This window comes from Corvus cornix, chromosome 5 (assembly GCF_000738735.6).
Source record: "Corvus cornix cornix isolate S_Up_H32 chromosome 5, ASM73873v5, whole genome shotgun sequence".
Lineage (NCBI taxonomy): Eukaryota > Metazoa > Chordata > Aves > Passeriformes > Corvidae > Corvus > Corvus cornix.
Window position 1 is genome coordinate 56,088,864 of NC_046335.1, and position 27,094 is coordinate 56,115,957.

At 38.7% G+C, this 27,094-nt stretch overlaps 1 protein-coding gene across 1 annotated transcript in view; it reads right to left on the minus strand.

Annotated features, from left to right (window-relative positions):
* PRMT3 (protein arginine methyltransferase 3) overlaps positions 1 to 27,094 on the minus strand; it is a 55,252-nt gene that overhangs the window by 22,475 nt on the left and 5,683 nt on the right. The window contains exons 6-11 of the mRNA XM_010412667.2: positions 25,584 to 25,725; positions 22,448 to 22,513; positions 17,067 to 17,188; positions 14,110 to 14,209; positions 5,945 to 6,023; positions 876 to 1,063 (exon numbers count right to left, since the gene is read on the minus strand). Coding sequence (XP_010410969.2) covers positions 876 to 1,063; positions 5,945 to 6,023; positions 14,110 to 14,209; positions 17,067 to 17,188; positions 22,448 to 22,513; positions 25,584 to 25,725 — 697 coding nt within the window. The remainder of the gene's footprint in view (positions 1 to 875; positions 1,064 to 5,944; positions 6,024 to 14,109; positions 14,210 to 17,066; positions 17,189 to 22,447; positions 22,514 to 25,583; positions 25,726 to 27,094) is intronic.

The following is a 27,094-nucleotide window of genomic DNA, read 5'->3' on the forward strand; positions in this document are numbered from 1 at the left end:
ATAAGCTGTGGCTGCCCCATCCCTGGAAGTGTTTGAGGCCACACTGGAGGGAGGTCTGAGCAACCTGCTCTAGTGGAAGATGTCCCTGCCCAAAGCAGGGGAGTTGGAACTGCATGATCTTTAACCCAAAGCCTTTTATGATTTTTCATGCTGCCTTGTCTTTCTTTAGGGAATGTTTTCCTTCCTGAAAAGTTACATTATGAACTATACAGAACAAGCAGCACACCTGATCTGAGCAAATACACAAAAGTACCTTCTGTAATAATCATAATGATGAATTGGAACATTTTAAAACTTTCCCTACAAAATATAATCCATTTGTTCTGTGGGATAGCTATTGATTAAAACAATTTACCTATAATGCCACTGTTCCTCAACTCATTAATTTTACTACTTTGTACTGTAACTCCAGCAAACGAGCACATGCATTGATTTTAAGTTATGTTAAAAACCATGATGGCTAAATGAGAACAAATGAGTATAAAGCCATTCAGCACAACAGTTATGCTACATTCTGCATGATGACAAAATTTGATAAGCACCTACACCTGAGCTGAACAGTGACTGCTTGCGACAGCATGTATTAGAAAGGGACATGCATGCACTATTACCAGTAAAGCATAAAGTAAATTTGGTTTTGGATAGAAGAAATCATAGAACAGAACAGTCTAAATGTGGGAAAATTACCTTACTAAAAGCTCAAAGTTGGCAAAAAAAGCAATTGATACAAACCTTCCAGTCTTAACAGCAAGAACCTTACTGCACTTCTATAATTTTGAAGATACCGAAGTTTGTGTGCCATGTGAATTTTTGCCCCTCCTCCATAAACCAAGGAAACTTCTAATCTGCCTACTAAGCATTAGGTAATATGGTACCTTAATGACACTGGCTGTAGATATCAGTGTGTTTGGATCCAGCACCTCCACAACAGCTTCTGGAATGACAGCCTTCTTCATACAAGACATGTCAAAGCCATACACATCTTCCCAGAAAAGTAGCTTGTCCACATGTTTATTCATATCCCCAACAGCTACTAGACTGATGGTGCACAAGTCAGGATAGACTGTAATAACAGAAACAGAGTAGTGGAATTTTATTTTAGACACACATAAAGAGGACTGGTTTTTTTTCTTTTGTCTTAAAGTGATTAACATCTTAAAAGAATAAACAAAAGAACTTTTTTTAGCTCTTGGACAAGACACTTTTTCTACTACTTTATTTTTTAGAGTCCCATTTGTCCACAGAAGAGACTAGACACAAAAATTTAATTTTCACACACTACTTTGGTATTTCCTATTCATGACAAAATCTCTTTGTAGTCGAATCCCACTACCAGGAAATGATTGGAAACTTGATGACTGAAGAAAATAATTTGGAACAGCCTATTCTGGCTTCTATACAGAGACTAAAAATATATTTCATAACTGGAGACAGACACCCAAACAGAAATTCAGGTGACGGCTTTGTAATAACAAGAAGCCTCTGTGAAAAGACCTCATTTTCTGAAAAGAGCAAGTATTCTTACTCAAGAATTTTATTCCTGTTTGCTATCAGCTCTGGCTGATTCTTACCTTACAACCTAAAAAATTATTTCTGGGTACTGGAAATAACCACTTTTCTGTCTGCATCTGAAGAGTAGGAAGTGACCTGACAGAGAGAAGAGAACCTCATTGATTCCCTCCCTCCCACTTTCAGGATAACAGCTATCATTCTTACACTACTTTCACATTTGCACTTTTCCTTCTCCCAAGAACATTTTCAGAACAAGTAACTATTTACAGCTTTTACAAATAGTAGTGGAAGACTGACATTTGCCTTTTTAACAGCTGCCAACAAAGTCAGTCAATCTCTTGGCAACCTCAACTGATTGGAAAACCTACAAAGAACAGCTGGTATGTACACAGCTGTCTATAACCCTAACAAATAGTAAAAGGAGCTCAATTTATATTTAGCTGGGTTTCTTTTCACAAAGAAATTCCCACGTTTTGTTCTTCAGAGTTTTAAAGCCTCTAAAGCCATATACATTGAATTCTTAACCTGGTTTCAGAGCAAAATGTCAACTAAAACACCCTATTTAATTTTATTTTATATTAATACATGAAAGGGGCAGTGTTAATACAACTGAAGCCAAGTTTCTCTCTTCTTCCCCAAAATCTGGTGAACTGTAAAAATAATTTTGTCTTCAGCTCTATTTGAAATTATAGTTTATCAAAATGAATATGGAGAAATCATTGGTATAGCATGGTCGGTCAGAAAAGCAGTACTTTCTACCTTGCAAAATACCAAAGATAGAAGCAGCAAATTGAAATCAGACCTTTCATATAGTGAGAATAGCTTTAGCCCAAAGGAAATATTCTTATAAATAGTGATTATAAAGAATAACCTTGACGAATTTTTTTTGTTATATAAAGACAGTAAAGGAAGCACACTGACATTTTTCTCACTGGCTGACTATTTAAAGCAGAATAAATAAGTATCAGCAAGCTTAAATTGGAATCCCATTGGTAAAACCATCATCACCCCTACTTTGCAGCATTTCTCCAGGAACAGCCTACAATTAACCCAGCAATACAAAGGCAGTTTGAGGAGAATCCAAACAGGAGAGCATTCAAACTGTCCTGTCCAAAACAAATCACTCGGTTCCAGCACACCTGACAGCTGTCACACAAGCACTAAACATCACCATCTGGCAGTGGGAGTATCTGCAGGTAGTTTCTGGAGCCATCACTAAGTGAAGTGTGTTTCTCCAAGCTTTCCCACTGCTGTTTAACTGTGTGTGTGTACTACACTTGCCTTTACCTCACAGCATTTCACACCTTCAACAGCAACCACTGATGCTCCAAGAATTAAAAGACAGTGTGATACAGACAACAAAAGCAAGGGACAACAGCCTTTGAGGGATTATTTTTTAGGGGAATAGGTTTCATAGGACACAATGGTATGGTGAGAAGAGAGATGAAAAGACTGGCAGCCGCTGGTTACAGAAACACACAGGAGCATTGCAGTGCTACTGGAAATGAAAATGAAACCCACAACAAAACGTGATCAACTACTTTATAAACTTCCTTCCTCTAACTAGTCCAAATTTCTGGGACATTCTGTAAACCAAAGAGAAATTTAATCACCTCTATCAAGCATAAAATATTTGAACTAGATCATAATCAGTTTTCATTAAATCTTTGTTCTCATGGCAAATCCTTAAATCAGCACTGGAACTCATGATGGATTATACAAAGTGCTTAAGAACAAGGGAAAACGTAAACACAAAATGCTCCAATTTAATCTGCATTTTTACTATTAATAGCCACAAACATAGACAATGTCTATTCAGACTTCACAAAAAGAAATCTGTGTTTCACCAACAGGGCTCAGGCACAAGACTACAGCGATTCATCAACTTCCAAATTTACAGACCCACCCATGTCCTATACACTGTACTGAGATTTGACTGAAAACGTAAGCAATGCTTTCTGAAGATCAGCCTAAATCATCTAAACACTGCAGAGTTTTGTACATGTTTAAAAGCATCTGCATAAATATGCAATTGCCATTTCCCCATTATCCTTGATCTCCCTGGAAATCCTCTGCTCTTTCTGCAACCTGGTAACATTTTCCTGTGCAATCCTGACAGACTTGTCATTTTTTTTCCCATTAAGCCTATAATTCAATAATTATTCCTTCTCACAGGTGAAATGAGCAAAATGCTGATTGGACAAAAGCACACACTCCTCAGAGCTCTCCCAGATTCATTGCTTTGACCATCTGTGTCCTTCTCGACTCGGTGCCCACGAGCCATCCGTCACCAGGAACAGCTCACGTGGTGGGGAGAATATGATGGGAAATCCTTCAGCCCTTAGCAATGCCTCACAAACTTCAGGACGCTGAAGGGTAAGACAGCAATCCTCCAGATACAGAGAAATTACTCCATGTGAATACCATCATCATTTTGATGTGAACGAGCATTATGCTTTGAATGTATTATGTTTTGAATGACACCTTCCTTACCTTTGTCACCCCTCGCCAATGTGAGCTGGACTCAAGTGTGTGAAAAAATCTATACTTGAGCAACAGCTCTAAAGAACAAACAGATGGGCCCTGGGCAGCAAAAATGTTATGTTCCCAAATAAAGCTATTCTATACCGTACACATTACCCTAGATAGTTTGGCATAATCCACTCCAGCATGCCAATAGGCTGAACTGAAGTAATGATGATATGACTGACTGAACACATATCTGGAAATTTGGATTCTATTCCCGGCTCAATCACTGAAAGATCTGGTCAAATTGCAGCTGCTGCTATTGCTTTTTCCAGGTTTCAAACATTCTCTGTAATAATGATCTTGGGCTCAATAGTACCAAGTGGCTTTAGACAAAATAAAGCAGATTCAGGAGTTTCTCTGGTAAGGCTTCACCTCAGAGTGAACTCTTAGCTCTGGCTCATGTGGCTTTGGATGTGCAATTCAGCTACACTGCAGAAGAGTCTGTGTTGCTGAGCACCCTTCTCATGGACCCAGGGCACAGCCATTCACCTGCTGGACAAGCTGGCAGAGGAGCAGCAACTGCAAGCGCCTTAATGATACTGTTAACAGAACTGAAAATCCTATCAGCGCCTGTACAACACTGTGTGCTTTGTCAAGAATCAATGAAGTGCCCAAGACCATTGACAGACCCCAAAGGATGAGTGTACTGCAGAACCAGGATACCCCATCTCTCAAAGGAATCTCTAGGAGTTACAAACCAATAGCAAACCTACCAACAATAGAGTTTAAACAGAGGTTGAAAATTTTTGGCCCTTCTCAGAAGGCTTTGGAAGTAGTAGTTAAACATAACTACTGTCCCTGGATTTAACTGTATTGCAGTGTAAAATTATCAGCATACAGCTACACAGAGCACACACCTGTGTTCCTGATGTAGCTGGACTATTCTACATTACCAAAAACAAAAAAGCTCTTATTCTGTGACGTTGCTCAAGTGGCTACTAAATATTCTAAGACATCTCTTGCTTGTATATTCAGCTTTGTGAACAACTGCATAAAGCCCATTTTTCCTGCTCCACTCTGTAGTATACAAAAGCTCACTGCAATCAGAGGGAAGCACTGCAGCAAGCACTGTGACACAGTCATTAATCCAATCATTAGGTCAGTGTCGTGAAACTGTGTGCATGGTTAGCACAAAAGGGGAAAAAAACCCCAGACTGAAGACTACAATTGAAAAGGTCAATATGAAATACAATACTGACAAAGGAATTAAGCACATGCAGAACTCGTGCACAAAGCTGCATCACAAGAGGAATAAATATTTATAGGCATTTAAACACTGCTGAAGACGACACTATCTTAGTTACTTAAATGGGCAAAAGAACTCTACTTCAAAGCAAACCCTTTTGTTTTCTCACAACCCTGCCCTCAAGCCCTAAAAATAAAGAGCATATTACCATCAGGATAAATATGCTGAACTGTAATAGTGTAATTCCATTAGTTATTTCATGTGTTTGAAGCTATGTCCTCCCCACACAATTTCCCTCCTTCAGAAAAACACCCTATCCACTTTTCTTCTAATCCACAGTAGCTTGCTTGAACAGTATCACATCTTACAAGGTAAAACTTATTTTCCTCTGTTCCTAGTTATGCAGAAACTTGGATTTCAGGAGAGGAAAACAAATGCCCATATGTGTGGGAAGAATTAGGGAGGAAAAATTTAGTCTGTGCTTAAGAATAAATAGCCCCCTCTATTCTTAAAAACACCATTAACTTGAGACCTTGGTACCCCATCTAATGTTCTTCTATTACCCATACAGTAAATTAATGCCTTGAAGCTCCCACTAATGGAAACATTTTTCACTGAGACTGGCAACTTTCTCATCCATGCATAGCTTATTCCAAGTCTCCGAGTTCATTTAGCTTCCCCCCAGAGCTAAATTTATTAAAAGAATTGAGCACCAACCTGAGCCTCCCTGTGCAAGGTACTTGTCCTTTGCATAGATGACAGAATCCAGCATTGACTCGAAGAGAAGGAAGTAACCCTGTTTGTAGAAAAGAAAACTTAGAAATCATTGTGTTTCTTAGGCAGCCTACTTAGTCCTGCTACAGATGGACTTTATCAACACAGTTTAAGAACATTTTAAGCCCATACACCCAGAGTTTCTCAACAACAGCACTGTCACTTCAAAACTTGTTATATAAAGTATCATCTTTAATTTCCCAAACTGCAAGTATGTAGCACACAAAGACAATAAATATGCCAGCTACACCAATAATTACCCAACAAGGGTCCTACAACATCAAAAGACATTGAATTCAACTCGGACCAAGTGGAAAGCTGCATGTATTGATTTTTTAGTAATAACTGTGAAGTTCCAAGAAAAATAAAAATAAATAATAATAAAAATCCCTTCCCCTTCAGATCTGCAAGTAACAGTAAAACTATTGTCAGAGAAAGACCAAATGGTATGCACCTTTGCTTCTTCATACTTGCAACCTGGTGGTGCCCTGTATCACCCTGGGCAGTGCTCACTAAGAGAGGTGGAAATAAATCATGTACCAAAGACATCGGTTCTCTGGGTGTTCTATATCATTTAGCAGCACCCAGACTTGCCAAATTTCCAGGATAAAACTGGTTAGAACTAGATTTGCATAGGGCTTTTTTGTGTTGGAATTAATTTTATGGCAGGTTAATCATACTGCTATTGGTATTTAGAGTAACTTTATTGTAAACTTCAGTGAGTCGTTTTCTGAAACAGGGAAGCGTTCCTTATTTAAATATTTGAGACATTAAAAAAACCCATATAGCAGTATTAAATAAAACTAGCATTTTATAGAGAACATCCACTTTCTCAACTACTTCTAAACAAACTGCAGATTTATGAGATATACAGCCCTTTGTTTTCCAGTTTACTTACTGATTTTATACCTTTCCTGTCCTCCAAGTTTGAGCATCATTGTTACTCAATACTGTAACATATTTCATCTACATCCTCACAAGATCAAATCGAGACAAATACTAACAAAGATTTTGAATTTTCATTTAGCATCCTAATTTTCAATTTGCTTAAAACACAGCTTAGCCACATGGCTTAATTTATACACTGACTGCCAGTAGGCAAGAACAAAATGGACAACTGAAGTCCAGACTTCGGACCTGTAGTCCTGCAAGCCCAGTCAGCAGTAATTTAACAAAGGAAAGCTAGGAAGCTGCACCAGGGAGGTTCCAGATCGGATATTAGGAAAAATTTCTTCACTGAAATGGTTATAAAGCACTGGAATAGGCTTGCCCAGGACAGTGGTGGAGTCACCATCCCTGGAGGGATTTAAGAGTCCTGTGAATGCGGCACCTGGGGACATGGTTTAGTGCTGGACGTTGAAGTGCTGGGTAAATGGTTGGACTCAGTGATCTTAAAAAAAATACTTGAACTTCAGAATTGCTTATAAATGCCACCATCTGCAGCCTTGAGAACGAAAAACAAAACTGAAAACCCCAGAAACCTGAAGCATGACATATTTGTATTCAACAAGAACAGAGTGTGAAAATAATGGCCATGTCCTTTTCTCAGCCTGTTTCTTCTGGTAATAGTGCTCCACTGAAAACTTTTCTTCCCAGTCTTGCCTGTTCTTCCACTTTACTGCCCAACTTCTGTACATCCTTAGAATAAGTCCCAGAAGGAAGACTACTGCTTTGTGAGCAATAGGGTTGTTAGTTAGCAAGCTTTGCTTAACAGCTGAAAAGGCCAGGAGCTCCAGTTGCGTCAGGCAGGGATAATTCGATGCCCGCAGCAAGCCAAAAGCACAGCATGGAACCACAGTTTTGTTTTTTATACTATTATTCCTATCGCTTAAAAATAGAACATGTTTAGCTCACAAAAAGTATTTTTAGATGCCTTTAACTGAAAATGAGTTGTTTTCACAGTATTTTAAAACTAACCTCTAGGACATATTTAACACTACTCACCAGCAAGAGTCAGTAACTCACAAAGTGACATTTTTATGGTTCAGCTCTTTACTTCCTTCTTTCTGCCCACTAACTATGGCTGCCAGCCTGTGCAAGAAGTAGAGCTAGGAGGCACTCTCTCATGAGAAACACAGAAAAATTCTCACCGTCCCTTCCCTGATCTTTCCACTTTGGTACTGTTGGCTCTCTCCCCAGTCCCAGTTCTCTCACCTCCCAATTCATTATAGCATTCCTGTAAGTTACATAAAGCATCAATGGTACTGAATCGAATCATTTACAACTTACACATTTTGCTCAGTGCGCTGTGCTCATCTGTAGTGTAAATTAGAATGCAATTTCCCAGCCTGCTGCCCCACCTGTAGGGGAGCCCTCTGGAAGGAGAATTACACCTGACACCTTCTCCCCATGATGCTATGGGAGACTCTTGCTTTGCCCCCAAAAATGGTCAAGGATTTATCTTTTCTTAAGCATGTAGTGACACCCTCAAAATCAATCAGTGCAGAGATCTCTAGGATACAAATCTGTGAGCTGCATATTATTAGTACAGTCTTGATAGTGGCTAAACTAAGGCACATAAAAGGTGACACTTTCTCTGTTAAAGACAACCCAAATGCCCAGAACACCTTAAATTTTATGCTGTCCCATTATGCATTTCCTACTAAAAAGCTGGCCATTTCCTTCTCAAAAGGAACGTGAAGATCCTTATTTCTTGTATTTGCAAAGCTGAAACAAAATGTTCTCCAGCTAACAACAAAGCCCCATGTAAACAGATCTGGACAGGAACAGACGTACACAGCATTGTGGAGTAACTCTGTCCAAGCACACACCTGCCCTGCCTCATGTCTGCCCAAAGAGACACCCACTGAATCCACAGGAATGTGAATATTGCTACTTTTCTTATATGTCCTTTATATCTGTATTCTGTATTCCTAACAGAATTATAAAAGGCTCGTAAATCTTTGATGCCTTAATATCCTGTCCTGTTGATTTTTTCCTATTATGCAAATATACTAAAGCATTCTTGTATTTATTTTCATTTTAATTCAAAGCTACATAAAAATATTTTACCAATTGATCAAAATGTAAAGTATTGCAAGTTCTTTTAGCTTTAGTGCTTCAGTATTTATCATGATAATCTTTGTGGTGAAAAAGAGTTTAAAGTCTTTCAAAGCATCAAAAAGTGGCATTAGTGTGTTTACAACAGCAAGAATTAGCAGAATTTTAGGTACAGCAGAAAAAAAACGTGTAAAGATAGAACTGAGAAGAAATGTTTAACTACTGGAATAAGCATTGTGTTTCCCCTCTGCCTGCTATCAAAGATGCATTTTATTATTTTCTATAACATTACTGAACCTGGTCTGGTTCTCCAGATTCAGTAAGCCCCAATACTGAATATATAATGAGATGAAAAACAACTATCAAATCACTGGCCCAGAGTCGACTTTATCTTTTTTAATCCCCAGGGGTATAAAAAAGTGCATTATTTTCTTAAACTGAAATTTCTAACTACAAGATTTCCACTGGCCTACAGAGTAGAACAAGTTACAGAAGGTATGCAACACAGATTGGACAACAGATTCTGATTTCTAATACAAAATTTACTCTGGCATTAACAAATGCACAGAACTGATGTGGCCCACTCAGTGTCGTGAAAAATTACATTTTATTTAACAAAATTCCCTCCAAACCTGCAGCACATTTAAATGACAAGCAGCAGCTACACATAAATTCTTCAGCATGCTCTGCTACAGCACCATCTCCCACATGCTAAGTTTGCCTTCATGCTGATCTCTCATGTATGATTTAATTAAAAAAAGGAAAAAAAAGGAAATAATTAATTACTGACAAAGCAAGCTCATAAATTTCAGAATCACAGTTTGACTTTGTCATTATGCACACCCTGTTGTTTCCTTAAACAAAAGTGAGAACAGCAAATGGGAAGATGTGAAGAGCAGAAAGGTGATACCCATTACTGGTGTTTACAAAAAAAAAACCATCCAAGGGAACAACTGTGTATCTCTCACAGAAACAGGGGAAAGGAGGAAGGAGAGAAAAGATGGTTTCCAGTGTTTCAGATATGCTCACTTCCTTGTCCTTTTCCCTAGATCCTGAATGCCTCTGTTCACAGCCCATCCTCACATAATTTCAAAATTATTTTGAAAAAAGAGAAAGAAATAAAAAGTAAGAAAACAAAAAGCAGGAAAGAAAATATTAGCTATCTGACCAAAGATATGATTGAAAGACAAGTACCGGGTTGTATCCTCAGTGTATTTTAATCTGACAGTCCATCTCTTCTCCAGGTTTATCTTGTATAAAACCCTACTGCACATTCAGGACCATAAAGCACTGCATAAAAAACCCCAACTTATGAGTACATGTTGTACACTAACACTGCATTTGAGACAACCATCTCAGGCAATTGTCTCTCACAGTAAAGCCCCTTTACAAACAAGAAATGCAGATATTCTCAAGTGAACAAAACTTGCAACCTTTAGCTTTATAGTTTTACTAGAGAAAGGATGCAAAAGCAATACTGATGGCAAAAAAAATCTGCACAGAGATGCAGCTGTGCAAGAACATTCCAGTAAAGCATTACATACATTTTGTTTCTTTCTGCACTCATCTTTTCAATAAGCAGCCTATGAAGTTTACCCTGCCTAAGTATGTGAGCAGTAACACAGTCACCTTTGTATGCTGTATCTTCCTGCCCAGGAATGCGTGTAAGTCGACAGCCTGAATAAGGGATTTATCTGTAGGTGACTTATTACAAGCAGACAAGTAACAAAATACTAGAGCCTGGTAGTAGTAAACAAATTTTTAGTTACACAAATCAAGGTTTTTAAAGGTTTCACACATCAGAGCTCTAGGCAGGCAAGCAGGATGATGCACCAGAAGCCCTTGCAGCCCTGATACAGACCATCAAACAATCCTGGACAGGGAAACCTCCACAAAAACAAGGTTAAGAGTGGTATTTTATATAAAATCCACACATTCTTACATCCAAATAACCTTTCTCCAAGAACTGAAAGACTTTCTCCTTAGAGAACCTGTTTGGTTATTAGAATGGGCTATTACTCAGCCATTCTTGTATTCTTTCCCAAGACAATGTGGTTTGCTGGGTGAAGTGGTCCTTCAGCCCACCCGCTCTCCCTTGTGCTCCTGGCTCACAGCACACAAGAAATCCCTTGTGTCAGGTTGCAGACTTCACCAAAGTTTTGCTAAAAAGAAAGTCCAGCTGTCTTTGGAGTGAAAGTCTGAAGAGCTTTATCTGGGCCTTTGGAAGTCCAACAGGCCCTCCATCTTCAGCAACCTGCCTTCTGGACAGCAAGAGAAGAGCTCACAGCTCGTCACACCTCCCCCACTGCCTCTCTCTGTGTTTTACACACTGGGTTTAGTTGAACACTATCACAGCAATGTCCGGGTCTGATGGTAACATCGTCAAACACACGTACTTCAGATGCCTCAAACTGCATTTAGTACTTTACAAACAAGTTCATTGCTCATTTCTTCCACAGGCTTAAATAAAACCACTGAAGAGACAGTTGCTCTTCATTCAGCCTCTAAACCCTGGAGCATGAAAAAAAACATATCCAGAGGAATTTAAATTGGGAAAATATTATTTTGGAAAATGGTAAGTATGCATTTGAAATATGAATTTCTACATAGTCACACATGCACTCACTTACACCTGCCCACTGTGTAATATTTAAGATGCTTCTCCCATTTTTCCATAATTTAAGGGAACAAATTTACAAATGAGAGGGAAGAATAGCAAGCAGTTTGTGGCAGTCATAGGTGACTTCTGCAATTAAGTAAATGATCATCAGAAACCATCACACTGAGATGCTCATAATGCAATGCTGTACCTTTTGTAAGACACTGCTCTATGTGACAGCTTTTTCAGAAAGCCTAATCTAGAAACAATCCTGGGAGAATGCAGTATTTTTCCTCTCTGTTGCCTCATACTTGTTTTTAATTTTCTAATGTTCCAGACACAGCTCTAAACAGCAAAAAAAAAGCTTATTGTGTACTGGTCTTAAGCAGCACTCTGTACCAAGCAAAACAAAGCTATGGCTCCACAAAAGGGTTTGACATTACTTAATCTAAAAGTAGTTTGTTTTCTAAACTGCACTGCGACTTTTCATATTCTTGTTACAAAGCAAAACATGAGAATTTTTCTGCCATTCCATACAGATTCTCTACATAAAGAGACAAATTGGCCTGACATATACTGATTCTTTTTTGCTCTCATGAAACAGTATTTCCAACATTTCCAAGCACTTACATTCACATAGTAAGAACAGATTTCACACTGTATCATGTAGGGAAGGAAATGAAAAAGCAAATTCACCCAAGAAAGAGAGACGAAGAGGAATCTTCATCTGCATACAGGTAACATAATGTTCCTTTCTCAACAGCGTTGGAACAGTGTGCACACTGTCCAGCTATCAATCTTACTTCCACAGAATTGTCCTCTTTATCTCTGTATTGCAGCAACCTATAACTATCCTAACATTCCTAAATATTTATAATACCTAATTAAGTGAAGTGCACATGACAATGTAACTACAACATAAAAAGGTAAATTAGCACACAAATGAAAAATATGCAACATTCAATACAACATTTCTTAGAAGAGCTGAGTTTTGAAATCCTTTACTTCACCTTAGAGGCACTGATTTACAACATGTCTTCAGCTCACTTGCCCAGGTTCCCTTCAAAACCAAATCTTGGGCTCCAGGAGGAGAAATATGATTTTGGGAACATTAATCTTGGTGCATGTATTAGGCAGCTGATCAGAAGTTTCCCTGAAAGACTATAATTACATTTCTAGTGAGGCCACCATACTGTCAGAAATCACCAACCATAATGTGCTATTTTTAAATCACTGTTTTAAGCCATTGGCTTAAACTATCCTTGAAACTAGCGACCTCAACACTAAATTAAGCTCATGCTTCAAATAATGTACATTACAGCAGTGGAGGAAAAACTGCAGATTTCTAGTTCATTGATATATGTAATATTAAATAAAGATTTAAAAAAAAGCAAACCAATTTATTTTCATCTTTTCCTGAAAAACAGGTAGATACGTGTGGATCCACAGTGAGCGTGGTCCCCCAAAGGCCCTTGTATATAGCAGAATAGCCATAGTTTGTTAAAAAAAACAACAAACCCCACAAAGAAACAAGTAACCTTGAATATAAGTTTTCATAACTGATCTTAAATTTTAGGCAGAAAGGCATTTTTAAGTCCCAACAGCTGGAATTAGCATGAAGAAAAACTGTGTTTCAAAGTGCGAAGGCCTGTGATATGAGCATACTGAATAGCAGTTTACCAAAAAAAAGTTCCAAGAGAAGTTTCCTACCACATTTTTGATAGGAACAGGCATTTCTATGTCACTGTGAAACTCAGGCTGGCACTGGGTTTTGCAACACGGATTTCTTTATTAGGATTAACAGCAGGTAGCAAGGACAGGTGTGTAACAGTTATCAGCCACCACATGAAAAAGGTAACAGGCCAACAGCTGAAACCCAGTGGATTCCAGGAGATGGCTCATTCAGACACTGCATTTCCTGCTGTCCATCACACTTATTTTGTACTTTTAAAATCAGTGTTTTTACTGTTATACTAAAACTCAGCAATGAAAAGCAATGCTGTTTTCAAGCTCTCCCAGTATCTGCAGATTTCCAGAGGCAGCACCTCCCTTCCTTATCACCTTTCCTGCACAGTCAGGACAGTCCCTAGCTGAATTTGCAGACTGAAGGTATTTTACCCATCAGAATGAGCTGGCTAGATGACTAATACAATATTTCTCCATTACTTTCACCTGAGCAGCCAGAACAGTATGACTGAGTGCTTTATTTGCACTTTATTTGGATTTGCAAACCAACCACATAACAGAAATTTGGTGCACCTACAGCAGCCTAACTGTACTCAGAGAAGCTTGACTTGAAAGAGCTTGAACAAGAGGGATCAGGAATTGTGTCCAAGTACCACATAATCAGGACTGCCATCCCATCTCTAACATTGTCAGTGACACTGTTGGAAGCATGATAGATGCTTTGGTTAAAAAAAATAGCATCACTCATAGAATAACTTTTCAAATTAAATTAAACACATCTTCTTCCTGAAAATAACTTTAAAAGAATAGTCATGCACCTTACCATCCACTCAGATATGATTACATCCACTTTTTCCAAAGGCAGATCAACTTCCTCGATTCTTCCTTTGACTAATGTAATAATGTTTTCAAGTTTATTTAATCTACAAGTCAAAACATAAACAAATTAGTTTCTATTTCCAATTTATGCTGTCAAGAGAGATATACTGACATCTGTATTTCACGTTTCTCCCCTCACAAACTTTTTGGTTTAACTAATCAAGAAGCACGGGAATGTACTATTCCTCAGTTATATTTCAGGGGGAACATTTCCAAGTAGCTAAAAATTGCAGCAGATTTAGTGCCAGGAGAAGATGGCAGACAATAAATCTGTATACCTCCAACATGCCATGCATGCAAATGTGCAAGCTTCAGAAACCAGGAAAATAGAGAAGAGGACAATTTAAAACTGCTGGTCCTCTTCATTTACAAGCTGCTTATTCCAATTTCTCCTCCTCTGACCTCCACAGCAATCAGAGCCTACTCACCACACCAGGATAGCAATGGAAATTAACTTCCTTACAAAGCTGTTTTGCACGACTTGGTTTTTTATTTAACCAAACCAGCTGCAAAGTCACCGAGAACAAACCTTCCCTCTAAATCAGTACTACAGTTATTTCACAATAAAGGCACCCTCCCCACTGTGATTTGGGCAAAAGCATCTGCAATGTTCAGTACCTGCAGTGATCAGGTACTACCTCATATGCACATCATGGCACAACCATCCTGCATAAGGAGGGAGGGACTGTGACAGGACGACACGTTTTGAAACAAGACCTGCATGACAGTGAAATCACTAAGTGTGTAAATGTTTGAAATGTACTGTTTTTCTTCCTGGCAAATTATATTAGTCTTTCTTGCACTTATCTTTATTACCATGGCTATGGACAGGACAGGAAAGTATTCTCACCACAGAAATTTATCTTCCCACTGCAGTTCTTATCTCTACCCCTTCCCTCCCTATCCTGATATCTTGCTCTTACATTCTGTCTGGTTTTCAATACAAACCAGTAATGACATTAAAAATTCCATCTAAAAGACAATGGAAGAACGATCAGTATGAAGGGAGGGAAAGGAAAGGGTCAAAGGTCCCCTTGAACACATGGGCTGCTGTAAAGATCAATTAAATCCTCTACACAAGACAGTCTTCTGTTAGAAGGCAGCAGTTTATTACTAATATCCTATTTAATGCTCTAAACAGAAGTTAGAGCATTTGAACCAGAAGTTCAAAGTGAGAAATGTTAAAGAGCTACCACCCACAACAATAATTTAAGAAGGACTAAAAGAGATCTAAAGATAACTTTCTAAACGACCACATCCAAGGACATGATTTAAATCAACAGAGAGGAAAAGGATTAATTTACTACATACTTGTTTTCAACTATAATGTTTAAAAAACCCCAAACCAACCAAGGCAATTTACACATTGTAGGAAAAACTGAGATGCTATTTAGGAAGTCTGCTTCAACTTTCTATTCTAGCTTAACAGTGATGAGTGACAAAAATCAAGTCACTCACTGTGCTAGAAATTTTACAGGGACTATTCACAGCAAGAAAAAGAAAAGGCAATAATTTAGTGTAAAATAAGTTTATTTTTAAGGCTACTCAGGCTATGTATTCTGGTTTACTTACACACATGGGTTGCACCGTTTCCAGTAATTAGCATGCTAGAAATTAACCTGAATTCTGGGAGGGACAAAAGCTCTTGAGCACATACTTGAGCCACAGGTGGAAGCACGCCCCAGCAGTCATTTTTTAAGCTACAGAGTTGTTTAGTATTCCAATAAATATTTGTTACTCCACTGCAACATTGTCAGCTTTATTCCTTTAGCAAAAGTAGGTTTAACCAGACAAATATAAATTGTTTTGATGTGAACTGGAGACTTTAATGTGAATTGAACCTTTTATAGCAGAAGGTACCTATAAATGTGCAGCCTTACTGATGACTTGCTGTGTACTTCAAGTGGCAATTCATCACTCTTAAGAGTTTAAGAGCTTTGATTCATTGTTTTTCTTAGAGGCCTGCCCTTCTCCTCCCCAAAGATAATACATATTGACTGTTACTTCTACTCTCCCTTAAGTATAAATAACACTCAAAGGACTTTGTGCACTTGTTGAAAGTTGTAACAGCCCTGAATTTGTTATCTAGTACATTAGATATAAAACACTATTTCACATTTGCAACCATTCTGAAAATGTCAGGGACTCATGGGAAAAGTTCTCTTTAAGGAATGAGTTCTTGTGCTAGAAAAGCATTTTAGTCAAAATGCACTTAAGGTTTAACATGGTGCTTTTCCCAAGCAGATATTTATTTTACAGCATAATAACATAATTTTACAGCATCCAAGTGTGCAGTGCTGCACCACCAATGTGTAACTGGTACCTAACAAATTCTGCACAGACAACATTACTTCTGTACCACTTGAGCTTGCACAAAAAAAACCTGTCACTCCCAAATTCTTCAGCATCTACCTGAATTTTCTTTTTCACAGTTGCTCTTACAAAATCAACCTAAATGAAAAAACCTACAGGCTTCAGGTATCAACAGTGCACATGTACACCTACACTCCTCCTACCTCACCCTAGGAAATCCTTTGCAAGTCTTCAGATGTCATTGCTTGCTTTTTACCTATGCTCAGCCTCCCTACATATTCTCCCTAGTCAAATTAGTGACACGTGGAGTGGATAAATGAACCAGGAGATGGGTCTATACCATAAGGTTCAAGAGTTGAGCGGAGGAGTACAAATCCTAACTGGTAGCCAGGTACCAGAGGTGTCTCTCAGGGTTCAGTGCTAGTTCTGACACTAATGAAGAGGACAGAATGCACTTTCAGCAATGCTGAATTAGGGGAGAGCAGCTGACAGGGTAAGGCTTTTATTTTCTGTAACACAGCCAAAATATAGAAATTATTTAAAATTCCTAGAAAGAAACAGAAAACTAACAACCACAACTTTTCCTACCTAATGATGTCCATGGCCTGATAGATGATTTCAGATTGGTCAACTCCAATCACCTTCTTCGCGCCTGCTTTGGCAGCAAACATGGAGAGTATTCCAGTTCCACAGCCAACATCCAAAACCACCTGAAACGAATAAATGAAAGCAAAACCATCTTACTTCCCTTGCTATGATTTTTCTACACCTCTTTCTACATCATATAGATATGGATACCATATTCCAACAGAAGGAATAAAGTCTTGCTGTTACATGCAGAGATATCCAAGTCAAACTGCAGTTCTAACTCCACACTCTACCACCTTTTCCAGACAGACAATGAAGCACACTAACTCCAGCTGCAGATTAACCCAGTCACATGGGAAACAACAGCAAGCAATTACGTGGGAAACACCTAAAATGTTACACAAACAGGAGAAAAAGGAAATTATAGCCTGAGCAATTTTAATCATTGAATCACTGATAATTGAACTTAGCACTGGCACTGGAGAAACATATTCTAGCTGCAGATTTTAATTAACAGTCTATTCAGAAACTTTATTTAGGAATTCTCTGCCAGACATGGCCACAGTGCCTCAAAACAGCTATGGCTCAAGATGACTAATTTTTAAAATGGTCACTGGCACAGTTTAACACCTAGAAATACTTTCTGTCTAATACTATTTATAATCAAAATAGAGCTAAAAAAATCCAGTTAAGATGGAATCCCTAGAGTTTTCATGAAAGAGTAAATTTCACCACTAGAGCTGCAAAAAGTACACTCAGCCCAGTAAGATCCATGAAAATCCCTGGGTTTTTGTATATCACATATTAGCTACTACAGGAGACTGAAAAAATGTGAAGCAACTAAGAAAAGAGTATTGAATTTATTAGTAAGTAGAGTTGAGCTGCCAGCAGTTTTAAGCTTCATCAAGAGAGATTTCACCAAGTAGCCTTTTCCAGGCCTTGCTATCATAACAGTGTATTTCTTCTAAGGGCTGGAAACTTCTCAACAGCTAAAAACACAATGAATGTGTTACAGTAGATTTTTAAGCTGAGTTCCAGGCTTGATGTTTCCACAGAATTACGGGGGCTGAAAGGCATCTCTAGACATTCTGAGGGTGTATTTTACTGAATTGGCCAGATCATCAGTGGTCTTATTGTTAGACTCCTATCTAATATAGCTAAGCTTTACTAACGGCATTAAAAAACCCTAAGCACTAAGCCAAAAAATGTGCTGAAGTCTGAAAATCAAAACAAGTTTCCTAAGCACTCATATCAGGTACAGCATTTAACCGTGAACAGAATCAGAACTGTAAAAACAGACTGCCTTTCCCATACGTAAGCCCTAAATAGGAGAGTAAATACAACTTAAGTACAACTGAAGTTGACAAGAATACTGAGTCAGAATTACCAGTCATAGCAAGAATTTATTAGAAAGGAAAACTGATTTCACTGTCTCTTCTCCTCAGAGCACACAGTGCTGTAAAACCTACCCTCACAGCTTTCATTACATTAAACATTTTTCCAAAGAAGGTATCAAATCCCTCAGTAATCAATCCCACATTTGAGATCTATAACCCCATTTTACAAAATATTTCAAGGCAATAATGCACCCTGCTGCTGATACACTTTCCAGCTTATAAGCTACTGATCATTCTTGCTTTGGCCCAACAAAACCTTGCATTTCACCTGACAAAGAACAGCAAAGAGAATGTTGGAGTGCTCTGCACCTCAGGTCTGCTTGTCTTCCTTGCATACAATTTTATACATTCTGATGAAGGACACAGAACAACGATCCTGGAGCCAGCATGAATGAAACCAGCTGTTTATCCCTAGCAGTGCAGTGTAAAGGAGCTTCTGCTGTGGCGGTCTGGGAAGCAATGACTGAAGAACTGACTGCCACCTGTCTTGGTAGAGCCATTTACAACCTGGAAACAGACTAAAAAGCATCAGTACGATGACTTTTTACAGCAGCTTGTGCAGAGAGAAGGGAAGTTGTGGATAGAGTTACTTGTTCCACCTGCAACTCTTTTGCAGTTATGTTTCAAAAGGAGTCAACTCTACAACTCAGAAGTTACATGAGAACATGCTATGGCTACAGAAATCCCTAAGTTGAATCTGCTGGAGACAGGAACAGAAAATAAAAATCAATATTCTTCCAGCTGCTGACATCTCACACCCCCCAACATCACCTATTCTAACATTTCACCTATGGTAGTTAACAAAATTACTGAGCCATGACAGCTGGAAGCCACAGCCAAAAATAAACCACTGTGAAAGAATGATCTTGATGTACAGTTGCATGAAAGAGAGCAATCACCACAAATTGGAAAAAAATCAAAACAGACACCACTTTGGACAGATGCCCTGGTCACTTAAAAACCCAGATGGAACTCATCTACCCTTAGGCAGGGGATGGGGTGGAGAAAGAGGCACTGGAGAGAAAATATACAAGCTGGAATAGGTGTGAGGAAGGGAAAGACAAGCAGAGTGATCACCAATTAGCCTAAGGACAAGGGTCTATAGCTCACGCATTCTTGCAGTGATCACATATGGCCTCTCACCAAAGACCTGGAGCAGCTGGACTGGTGATTTGACTGCACCATAACACATGGCAGCTTCACATCCTCCTCTGCAGTCCAATCAAAACTGATATCCTACTTTCAGTGACAGAAAAAATTACTTTAAACTCAGAAAAACAGGAGGCCAGGGACTTTGGCCAATTAAATTAATTTCATCAATGAACTCTTAGTAGCACAGTGGTTTAAAAGCACATTTTATTCCCTGAATATGGCATTGATGCTTGCCTCAGACTTCAGTCCTTCAACAAAAACTAAGTATGGCAACATGCTTTACTAAACAGTTATTTTTCCACCTAAAAATAATTTCATTGTAAAATGGACCACATTTCCTTTTACTGAGTACATCCACCTTCATTACTCCTGTCAGGTAACCTGAATTGTCCCATTCTTATCTCAAATACATTTGACAGGTTGAAAACAAAGGCAGCAAGAAGGATTCATTCAAGTTTTAATAATTTATTTTGAAAGCTGACAGAGAACAAACAAATTGGCTGGCTCCGAATACAATATGCACAATAAACGATCCTAGATACTCTGTTATCATCTATCACCATGCAATCACACCTCTTTAGTATCCTAAAGGTTAGGATGCAGACTCGCATCAAAAGTGGATATACAAATTCAGCTCTTTGAAAAAGCTTCTCCCGAACTACCTCACAATTCTCCATTCAGAAAAAACCAAGCATCAGCAGCACCATGTGTTTTCTAGGGAGGAATACCATAGGAGAGTTCCAGGAAATACAGAATCAGACTTTTTCTTTTTTTTTTAATTGTAATTAAAATTGAAGGGAAAACAGCCTTTAAGTTGGAATTTTCACTCATTAGTATGGTTCTGAAAGCATTATACAATACATTAAGTCAAGCAAAGTATCTTACACAGCTCCTTCAGCAGAAGTGTGTAACAGATGTCACTTCAAAGCCAGATTTCTGCAGAAAACTCCATATATTCTCCATATCAGTGTACCAAGAGAGTTACATCATTTGGCCAGACACGGAAGTTAAGCAAGGCACTGGTCACATGGATGGGGGATACTGGGAAATCAACGCAACTGAGAATCTGCCTTTCAGTTCAACCTCAACACACCATGACGAGTTTGGATACACCATGAATTTGAGGTAACCTTGATTGAGAAACTGCTGCAAAAACCATGTTCAGAAATCAGTTTGCAGATGTTGCAATAACTGAGATTTTCTTCAGAGAAGTTGAATGTTTTTACACAGAGTAAGTGCACACACTGTCTAAGCCGTTTCCTGAGCATGTGTATCTACTCCTGGGGCTGAAGCAACATCGACTCTAACAGCTAATCTACTTTTTGCTTTGAATGTTCCCAGCGTGTCCATACAGCACAGGAGAAACACTATCAATCATGAAAAATTACTGTTCCACAAGGCCTCACATTTTGTGTAACTTCAGATCAGTCTTACCCTGTGAAAACCTGCAGTTATCAATTTTAGGGGCATCTGTGAAACTAAATTTCTCTCCGGGAAGTTTTCTTTCCTTTATTGATCTTTCTGCTTTGTTAGATGAGCTGCCCACCTACGCACTCACCTGCATCCTTTAGGCAGCTGGCGGCATAATTCTAGAACACTTTTGCTTGTTCTCTCACTATAATCAAAGGGTGTAGAAATGTTTAGTAGAAACAGGCTTATGACATGAATTCAGGCAAAAAAGGGAAGAAAACTATTTCCTATTTTTTTTTCCTGCTGTAGTTGCCAATTGAAAACTGAGGTAGAACATACAAAAAACAGGCATTATCAAACACTGAAATACTTCCTGCCAGGACAGAACTGTATCTCTCCCACCTTTCCTACCAAGAAAGGCTGAGAGGATTGGGATTGTTCAGCCTGGAAAAGGCTTTGTGGTGACCTAATTGTGGCCTTCCAGTATCTAAAAGGAACCTAAAAGAAAGATGAAGAGAGACTCTTTACAAGGGCCTGGAGTGACAGAACAAGAGGGAATGGATTTAAATGAAAGAGAGTAGGCTTAGATAGGATACTAGGAAAAAATTCTTCCCTGTGAGGGTGGTGACGCCCCAGCACAGGTTGCCTAGACAAGGTGTGAATGCCCCATCCCTGAAAAAAAACATTCAAAGCCAGGCTGGATGAGGCTCTGAGCAACTTTAATCTAGTGGAAGGTGTCCCTGCCCAGGCCAGAAGGGTTGGAACTGGATGATCCTGCAGGCCCCTTCCAACTCAAACCATCCTACAGTTCTGTGAACTCAAAACACAATGAACTCATCAGAAACAGACAGCAGAAATACAAAAGACAAGAAGAGGATCATTACTGTACAGGGGTCATAACTACTGTAAAATCCTAGTGAAATCCCTCCTCACTGCAACTGAAATACCAGCTCACAGTTCCAAGCCCTGTAATAATAACAGCCCAGTCTGGAGACACAAAACAGCACTAATTCAAAAAAATCAGTTACATATGAATTCTTTCCTGGGCTTCCAGGACATTTTTACTGTATCAGGCATACACAGAAATTCACTTAATCCTGGTAAAGAGCCCTCAGAGAGATTCCACCTAATATCCTCCACAAGAGAGGCCCAACTTCACCCCACCAAGATAATTAATGAACCCCCCGCCATGGCACACAGCACAATGACAATAGAGATCACCACTGCTCTTATCAGCATGCTGCACCCTCCAGCAGCTCAACAGCTCTCCACCACCTAATAAAGCCAGAGCACATTAAATCAAATCCTGGCACTGCAACTCTCCATTCCCAGAGCTACAGAGTAGCTAACCTGCAGGTTTTCTACCACTTGAGACAAAATAAACCACAGAAATTACTGTATCTTCTGAGCAGTTTTACCCACCTTGTCCTTGAAGATACGTGGGTTTTGATAGATGAAGTCACGATAGCTCTCTGTACGGACTTTATCCTATTAGTCAAAGAACAAAGAGGGTTCACTTTTTCTACTAGGTACAGCATAAAACTCAAAAATGCTGAACACCTTGCTTTTTAACTTGGCCTAAGGATGTTTTGTGCATACTGTACTTACATGGCCCCTGCAATTGTGACACTTCCATATGATAATATTTCAGAATTTACTGTGGCAAATGAAGCCAGTTGCCTCAGCTGGAGGAAAAATAAGAAACTATTTTGTGGTTTCCTGATTCTGCTATTTTTTTTTTCAATGTTTCAAAGTTCTTAATACCTGTTCATCATTATCCAGGAACAGCAGTAACAGAATGAGAATACTATACCAACTTTACATAGAAACCCCCATACAATGGTGAAAATTTGAATCACAAGCTCATAAAATGTTTTGTATCATATTTTGTTCTCTGACACCCCTGTGACACTGAGATTTCTTCAAAAAAAAAAGTTCAGCATCAAATTGTTTTTATTTCTGAACAAGCTGCAAATTTGCAATCTGATGACAAGCTAGTAGTTAAAGCTGTACAGCCCATTTTATGAAAGTCCAACACAGTGTAAGTTTGACTGAAAGACAACAGGGCCAGAGAAGCTGGAATATTTTCAAGCATAGAACAAAACATATATGGTACTTAGTATATCAAAGCCAGCAGCATAGCTCGGTTTACCAGCAAGGTAATCTATTAAAACATTGATTCTCTTAACATGCATCAGCAGGTCCACAAATTGACAGCCAAATACAGGTTTTGGAGTTGCTGTTGCAGTTCAAGTGTTGCAGAAAATGTAAAAAAAAATTTCAGCAATTTTTTGTCTAGAGCAAATAATGCTGAAGTATAAAATCCCAGTGCTTCTATTGAATCTAATCTTTTTCTACTGCAGCAAGTTAAGAATTTCTAGAAACAACAGAGAAACAGAAATTTTCTACAGTGAGAAAGAACAAAGCCTATTTTGATAAAAGAACGAGATCGAAAACAGTGACTGAAAACAAAGGATATGATAACAAAAATTCTGGAGACAAAAATTTATTTTGAGGCTTGAAAATGTTAAAATCCAGCTTTAGGTGTGAAAGTACTATCACACACACATGACCCAGAGAAGCAGCTGGGGTTTATTTCAGAAAATTCTACTTTAAAATCCTACATAATTAATATTAATAACAGAAACCCCGATCCTTTAAAACCATATTGCATTTGCTATGGTATTATATTCAGAGCAACTATTTTTAGTACTTCACCTCTACTGCAGTATATAATAGGATTTGCTGAAAGGACCAAAAAAGTTCAAAAATAAATAATCAATTGAGAAAGCAGCCAGCTGGAAAGCTTTCAGCCTTGCATTCTGCCCCTCACATTGCGTCAGCACTGCCCCAACTGATTGCAGTTGTAGCCACAGCCAAGCACTTCAGGTGTCTATTCATCAGTCCCCTTCTCCTACTCAACACCTCCACGTGATGATTTCTTGGTTTATTATATTTATTTTTAATTTTTAAAAATATCATTTAAAAATAATTTATTATATTTAATAAAAAAATTTATTAAGATGTCATCCACGAAATTCTCAAGCAAAAAGGTAGAAAAAAGGAAACACCAGTCACTTGACCACTGTGAAGTAACAATATTCTTGCTCCACCTCTGAAGTATTTGCAGAAAAAACCCCAAAATTGAAACTCTGTCTCTACCACTACCAGGCATAAGGAAAAAAAAAGGTTTTGAGACTGAACAGTTTCAGAAATGGGCTTACAATTCAGACAGCAAGACTGCTTTCTATAAAATGTTCATGTAGTAAGCCACTATATTTATGTAAATATGGTAAACAGGAAAAAAAAATCATAGTGAATGCCTAGCAAAAAGAAAAAATTTCAATGTGCACAGAATAAAAACAATCGTTTTCCTATGTTTTGAAAAGTCAAAAGTCTTCTTAAAAGCATTCTGACAAACATACCCTGAAATCAGTAAAATGCAATTTTGTACCAATTTCCTCATGCAGAGATGCAGATTTATTGTAAACTTTATTAGCCAGCAGAAAGGCTTCCTCATCCTATAGCCTACATCATGTCAAATGACAGCTTTATACAGCTGCAAAACCAAACACCTATCATTTTTATTTATCTTCAAGACTTCAGTTGTATTTTTATAACCATATGTTTTGGAAAACATTCTTCTACTTCTGCAGCCATTTCTGTGCTTCTGTAAAATCCCCTCCCCTTAATATTAACCTCACACTCACACTATTCTTAACACAGATTCATGTGTATTTCTGCACTGGGGCCACTAAATGATTTACAAAGCTGAAAGCTTTATATGCTAGCTGCAGGGACAAAGTCACTTCACAACTCTGTATTCTACTCTACGTTAGACAGGAATTTTATTTATTTATGCCTTAAAATGATAGAACTGCTCATAACTTTCACAACTGTGACATTTTCTCTGAAAGGAAGCATTAAGAGATTTTAATTTACAAGTTAATTTGAAGCTGTTGGGCTTTGTGCTTGTTTTTTCTTACTTTAAAGTTAAAAGGGCATGCATAGGTTTGCCTTTGAGAAGTTTTAAGCATCATTTTTTTTTCATCTTTAGCATATAAAAGGAGCGTACTGTTCCAGCTGCTCAATGTCACGTTATTAATACACTGAACTGTGCACAAGTAACAATTTCTGTTTACCCAGTGCAAGAGAAAACCGCAATATTTGAGAAATGGTCTTGCCTAACAAATTTAAATTGTGAGGAAAATATAAAACTAAAGAAAAATATTCACTGTCTGTACTATGTTTTATCCTTCATGTTTTAAACAAACAGGAAAAAGCTACTTTTGGCAAAGTAGAGCTGTGGTACAGGTATTGTAATATCAAGCATAACTATAAATGATTTTATGTTCCTAATGCTTCCTGTAAAGAAAATTTATACAAAGGAAATAAAACTGAAAAAAGATCTCTCAGTTCAACTGCCACCAAAAAGCTCTCCTGGACAGAAAGGGTTAAAAATGCAGCTGCTCTGCAGTACATTTACAGGCACACAGCCCACTTCATTGCACCTCTCCTCTTTAGTCCTACTAAGATGCAGTGGAGATGACTTTCTAACCTTTAGCATCTCTTCGTGTATCCCATAATGCCCATAGGAGCTGAAGTAAACGCCATCCTCGTCCTCCTGAAGGTCTGCAATGGCGCTGGATGACAAGCTGCTCCTGACATCTGTGTTCATCACAAAATCCTGAGCAAATTGTCTGTAATCAATTGAAATATACCCTTGAGATGTGTTTATGGGACCATGAAAAGCAGGCTGGCCAGGGGGGAGAAAGGGCTTGGGAGAGGGAAGGAATCCAGGCTGCCCGGGGCTTTGGCAACAATGGGACCAGCTTTGGGTGTGCACATCCTCCCTCTGCAGGCTCCTCGGGGCTGCTGCACCTCCGCACTCCCTCCAGCACCCTCCTGCAAGCCCTGCTTTCTGCTTACAGCAAGCAACTATTAGCAGTGAAATAGTGGGGAGTAGTTTCTATTTTTAAGGCAGAATTATCTATTTTGCACTTGCTGGTACAAAAGCCAGCACTGCAGTGGTCAAGGTGTTTCAGGCTGTGCAATGCAGATATGGACTCTGATACAAAGAGCACAAGAACTGCAGCCCACATAACACTGGGTGACTACTGGAAGGTAGAAGAAATCATTTTAAAACTGAGACATCTGGGTGAAAAGAAAACAGCTTAAAATTCAATTTATTACTTTAATTTCAGGCTGCTTATTTTCCCTCCTCCCTGGTCTTGCACTCCCTACAACACATAAAGAAAGGCTGGGAGAGCTGGGATTGTTCAGCCTAGAGAAAAGAAGCCTCCAGGGTGACCCCACTGTGTCCCTCCAGTACCTAAAAGGGCTACAAGAAATATGGAGAGGGTCTTTGGACAAGGACATGGGATGATAGGACAAGGACAAATGGCTTTTAAACAGAAAACCAGTAGGTTTAGACTGGATATTAGGAAGAAATTTTTTACTGTGAGGGCAGTGAGGCCCTGGCACAGGTTGTCCAGAGAAGCTGTGGATGCCCCATCCTTGGAAGTGCTCAAGGCCAGGCTGGATAGGGCTCAGAGCAGCCTGGTTTAGTGAGAGATGTTCCTGCCCACGGCAGGGGAGATGGAACTGGATGAGCTTTAAGGTCCCTTCCAACCCAACCATTCCATGATTCCATGTTCTCATTCCTCAAAGCAGGTTTGATGACAAAATACACAAGGGGTTTATAATGAAAACACCATTAGATGTTAACAAACAGATCATACTACATCCACAATGAAGTGAAATAGCAAACACCCTTCAGCCAGACAATATTCCTCCAAGGTCTACAGTCCAATAGCAACAAAAGTTGCATCCTAGACCACTGACACTTACCTTTAATGGCAATCATACTTTCTTAAATGGGAACGACACATACAGAAACTGTAGGTAACAGTCGCATTACCAGTACTCTCCTTATGGAACAACAAAACCAAAAATACTGTTTCATTCCTGACATTTCAAATACTTCCCTGCTCAGCTAGTTTGGATGGGGAAGAGAATATGGTAAGGGATTTTGTACTGAAATTTTGTCAGTTTCAGAAACTTCCTGTG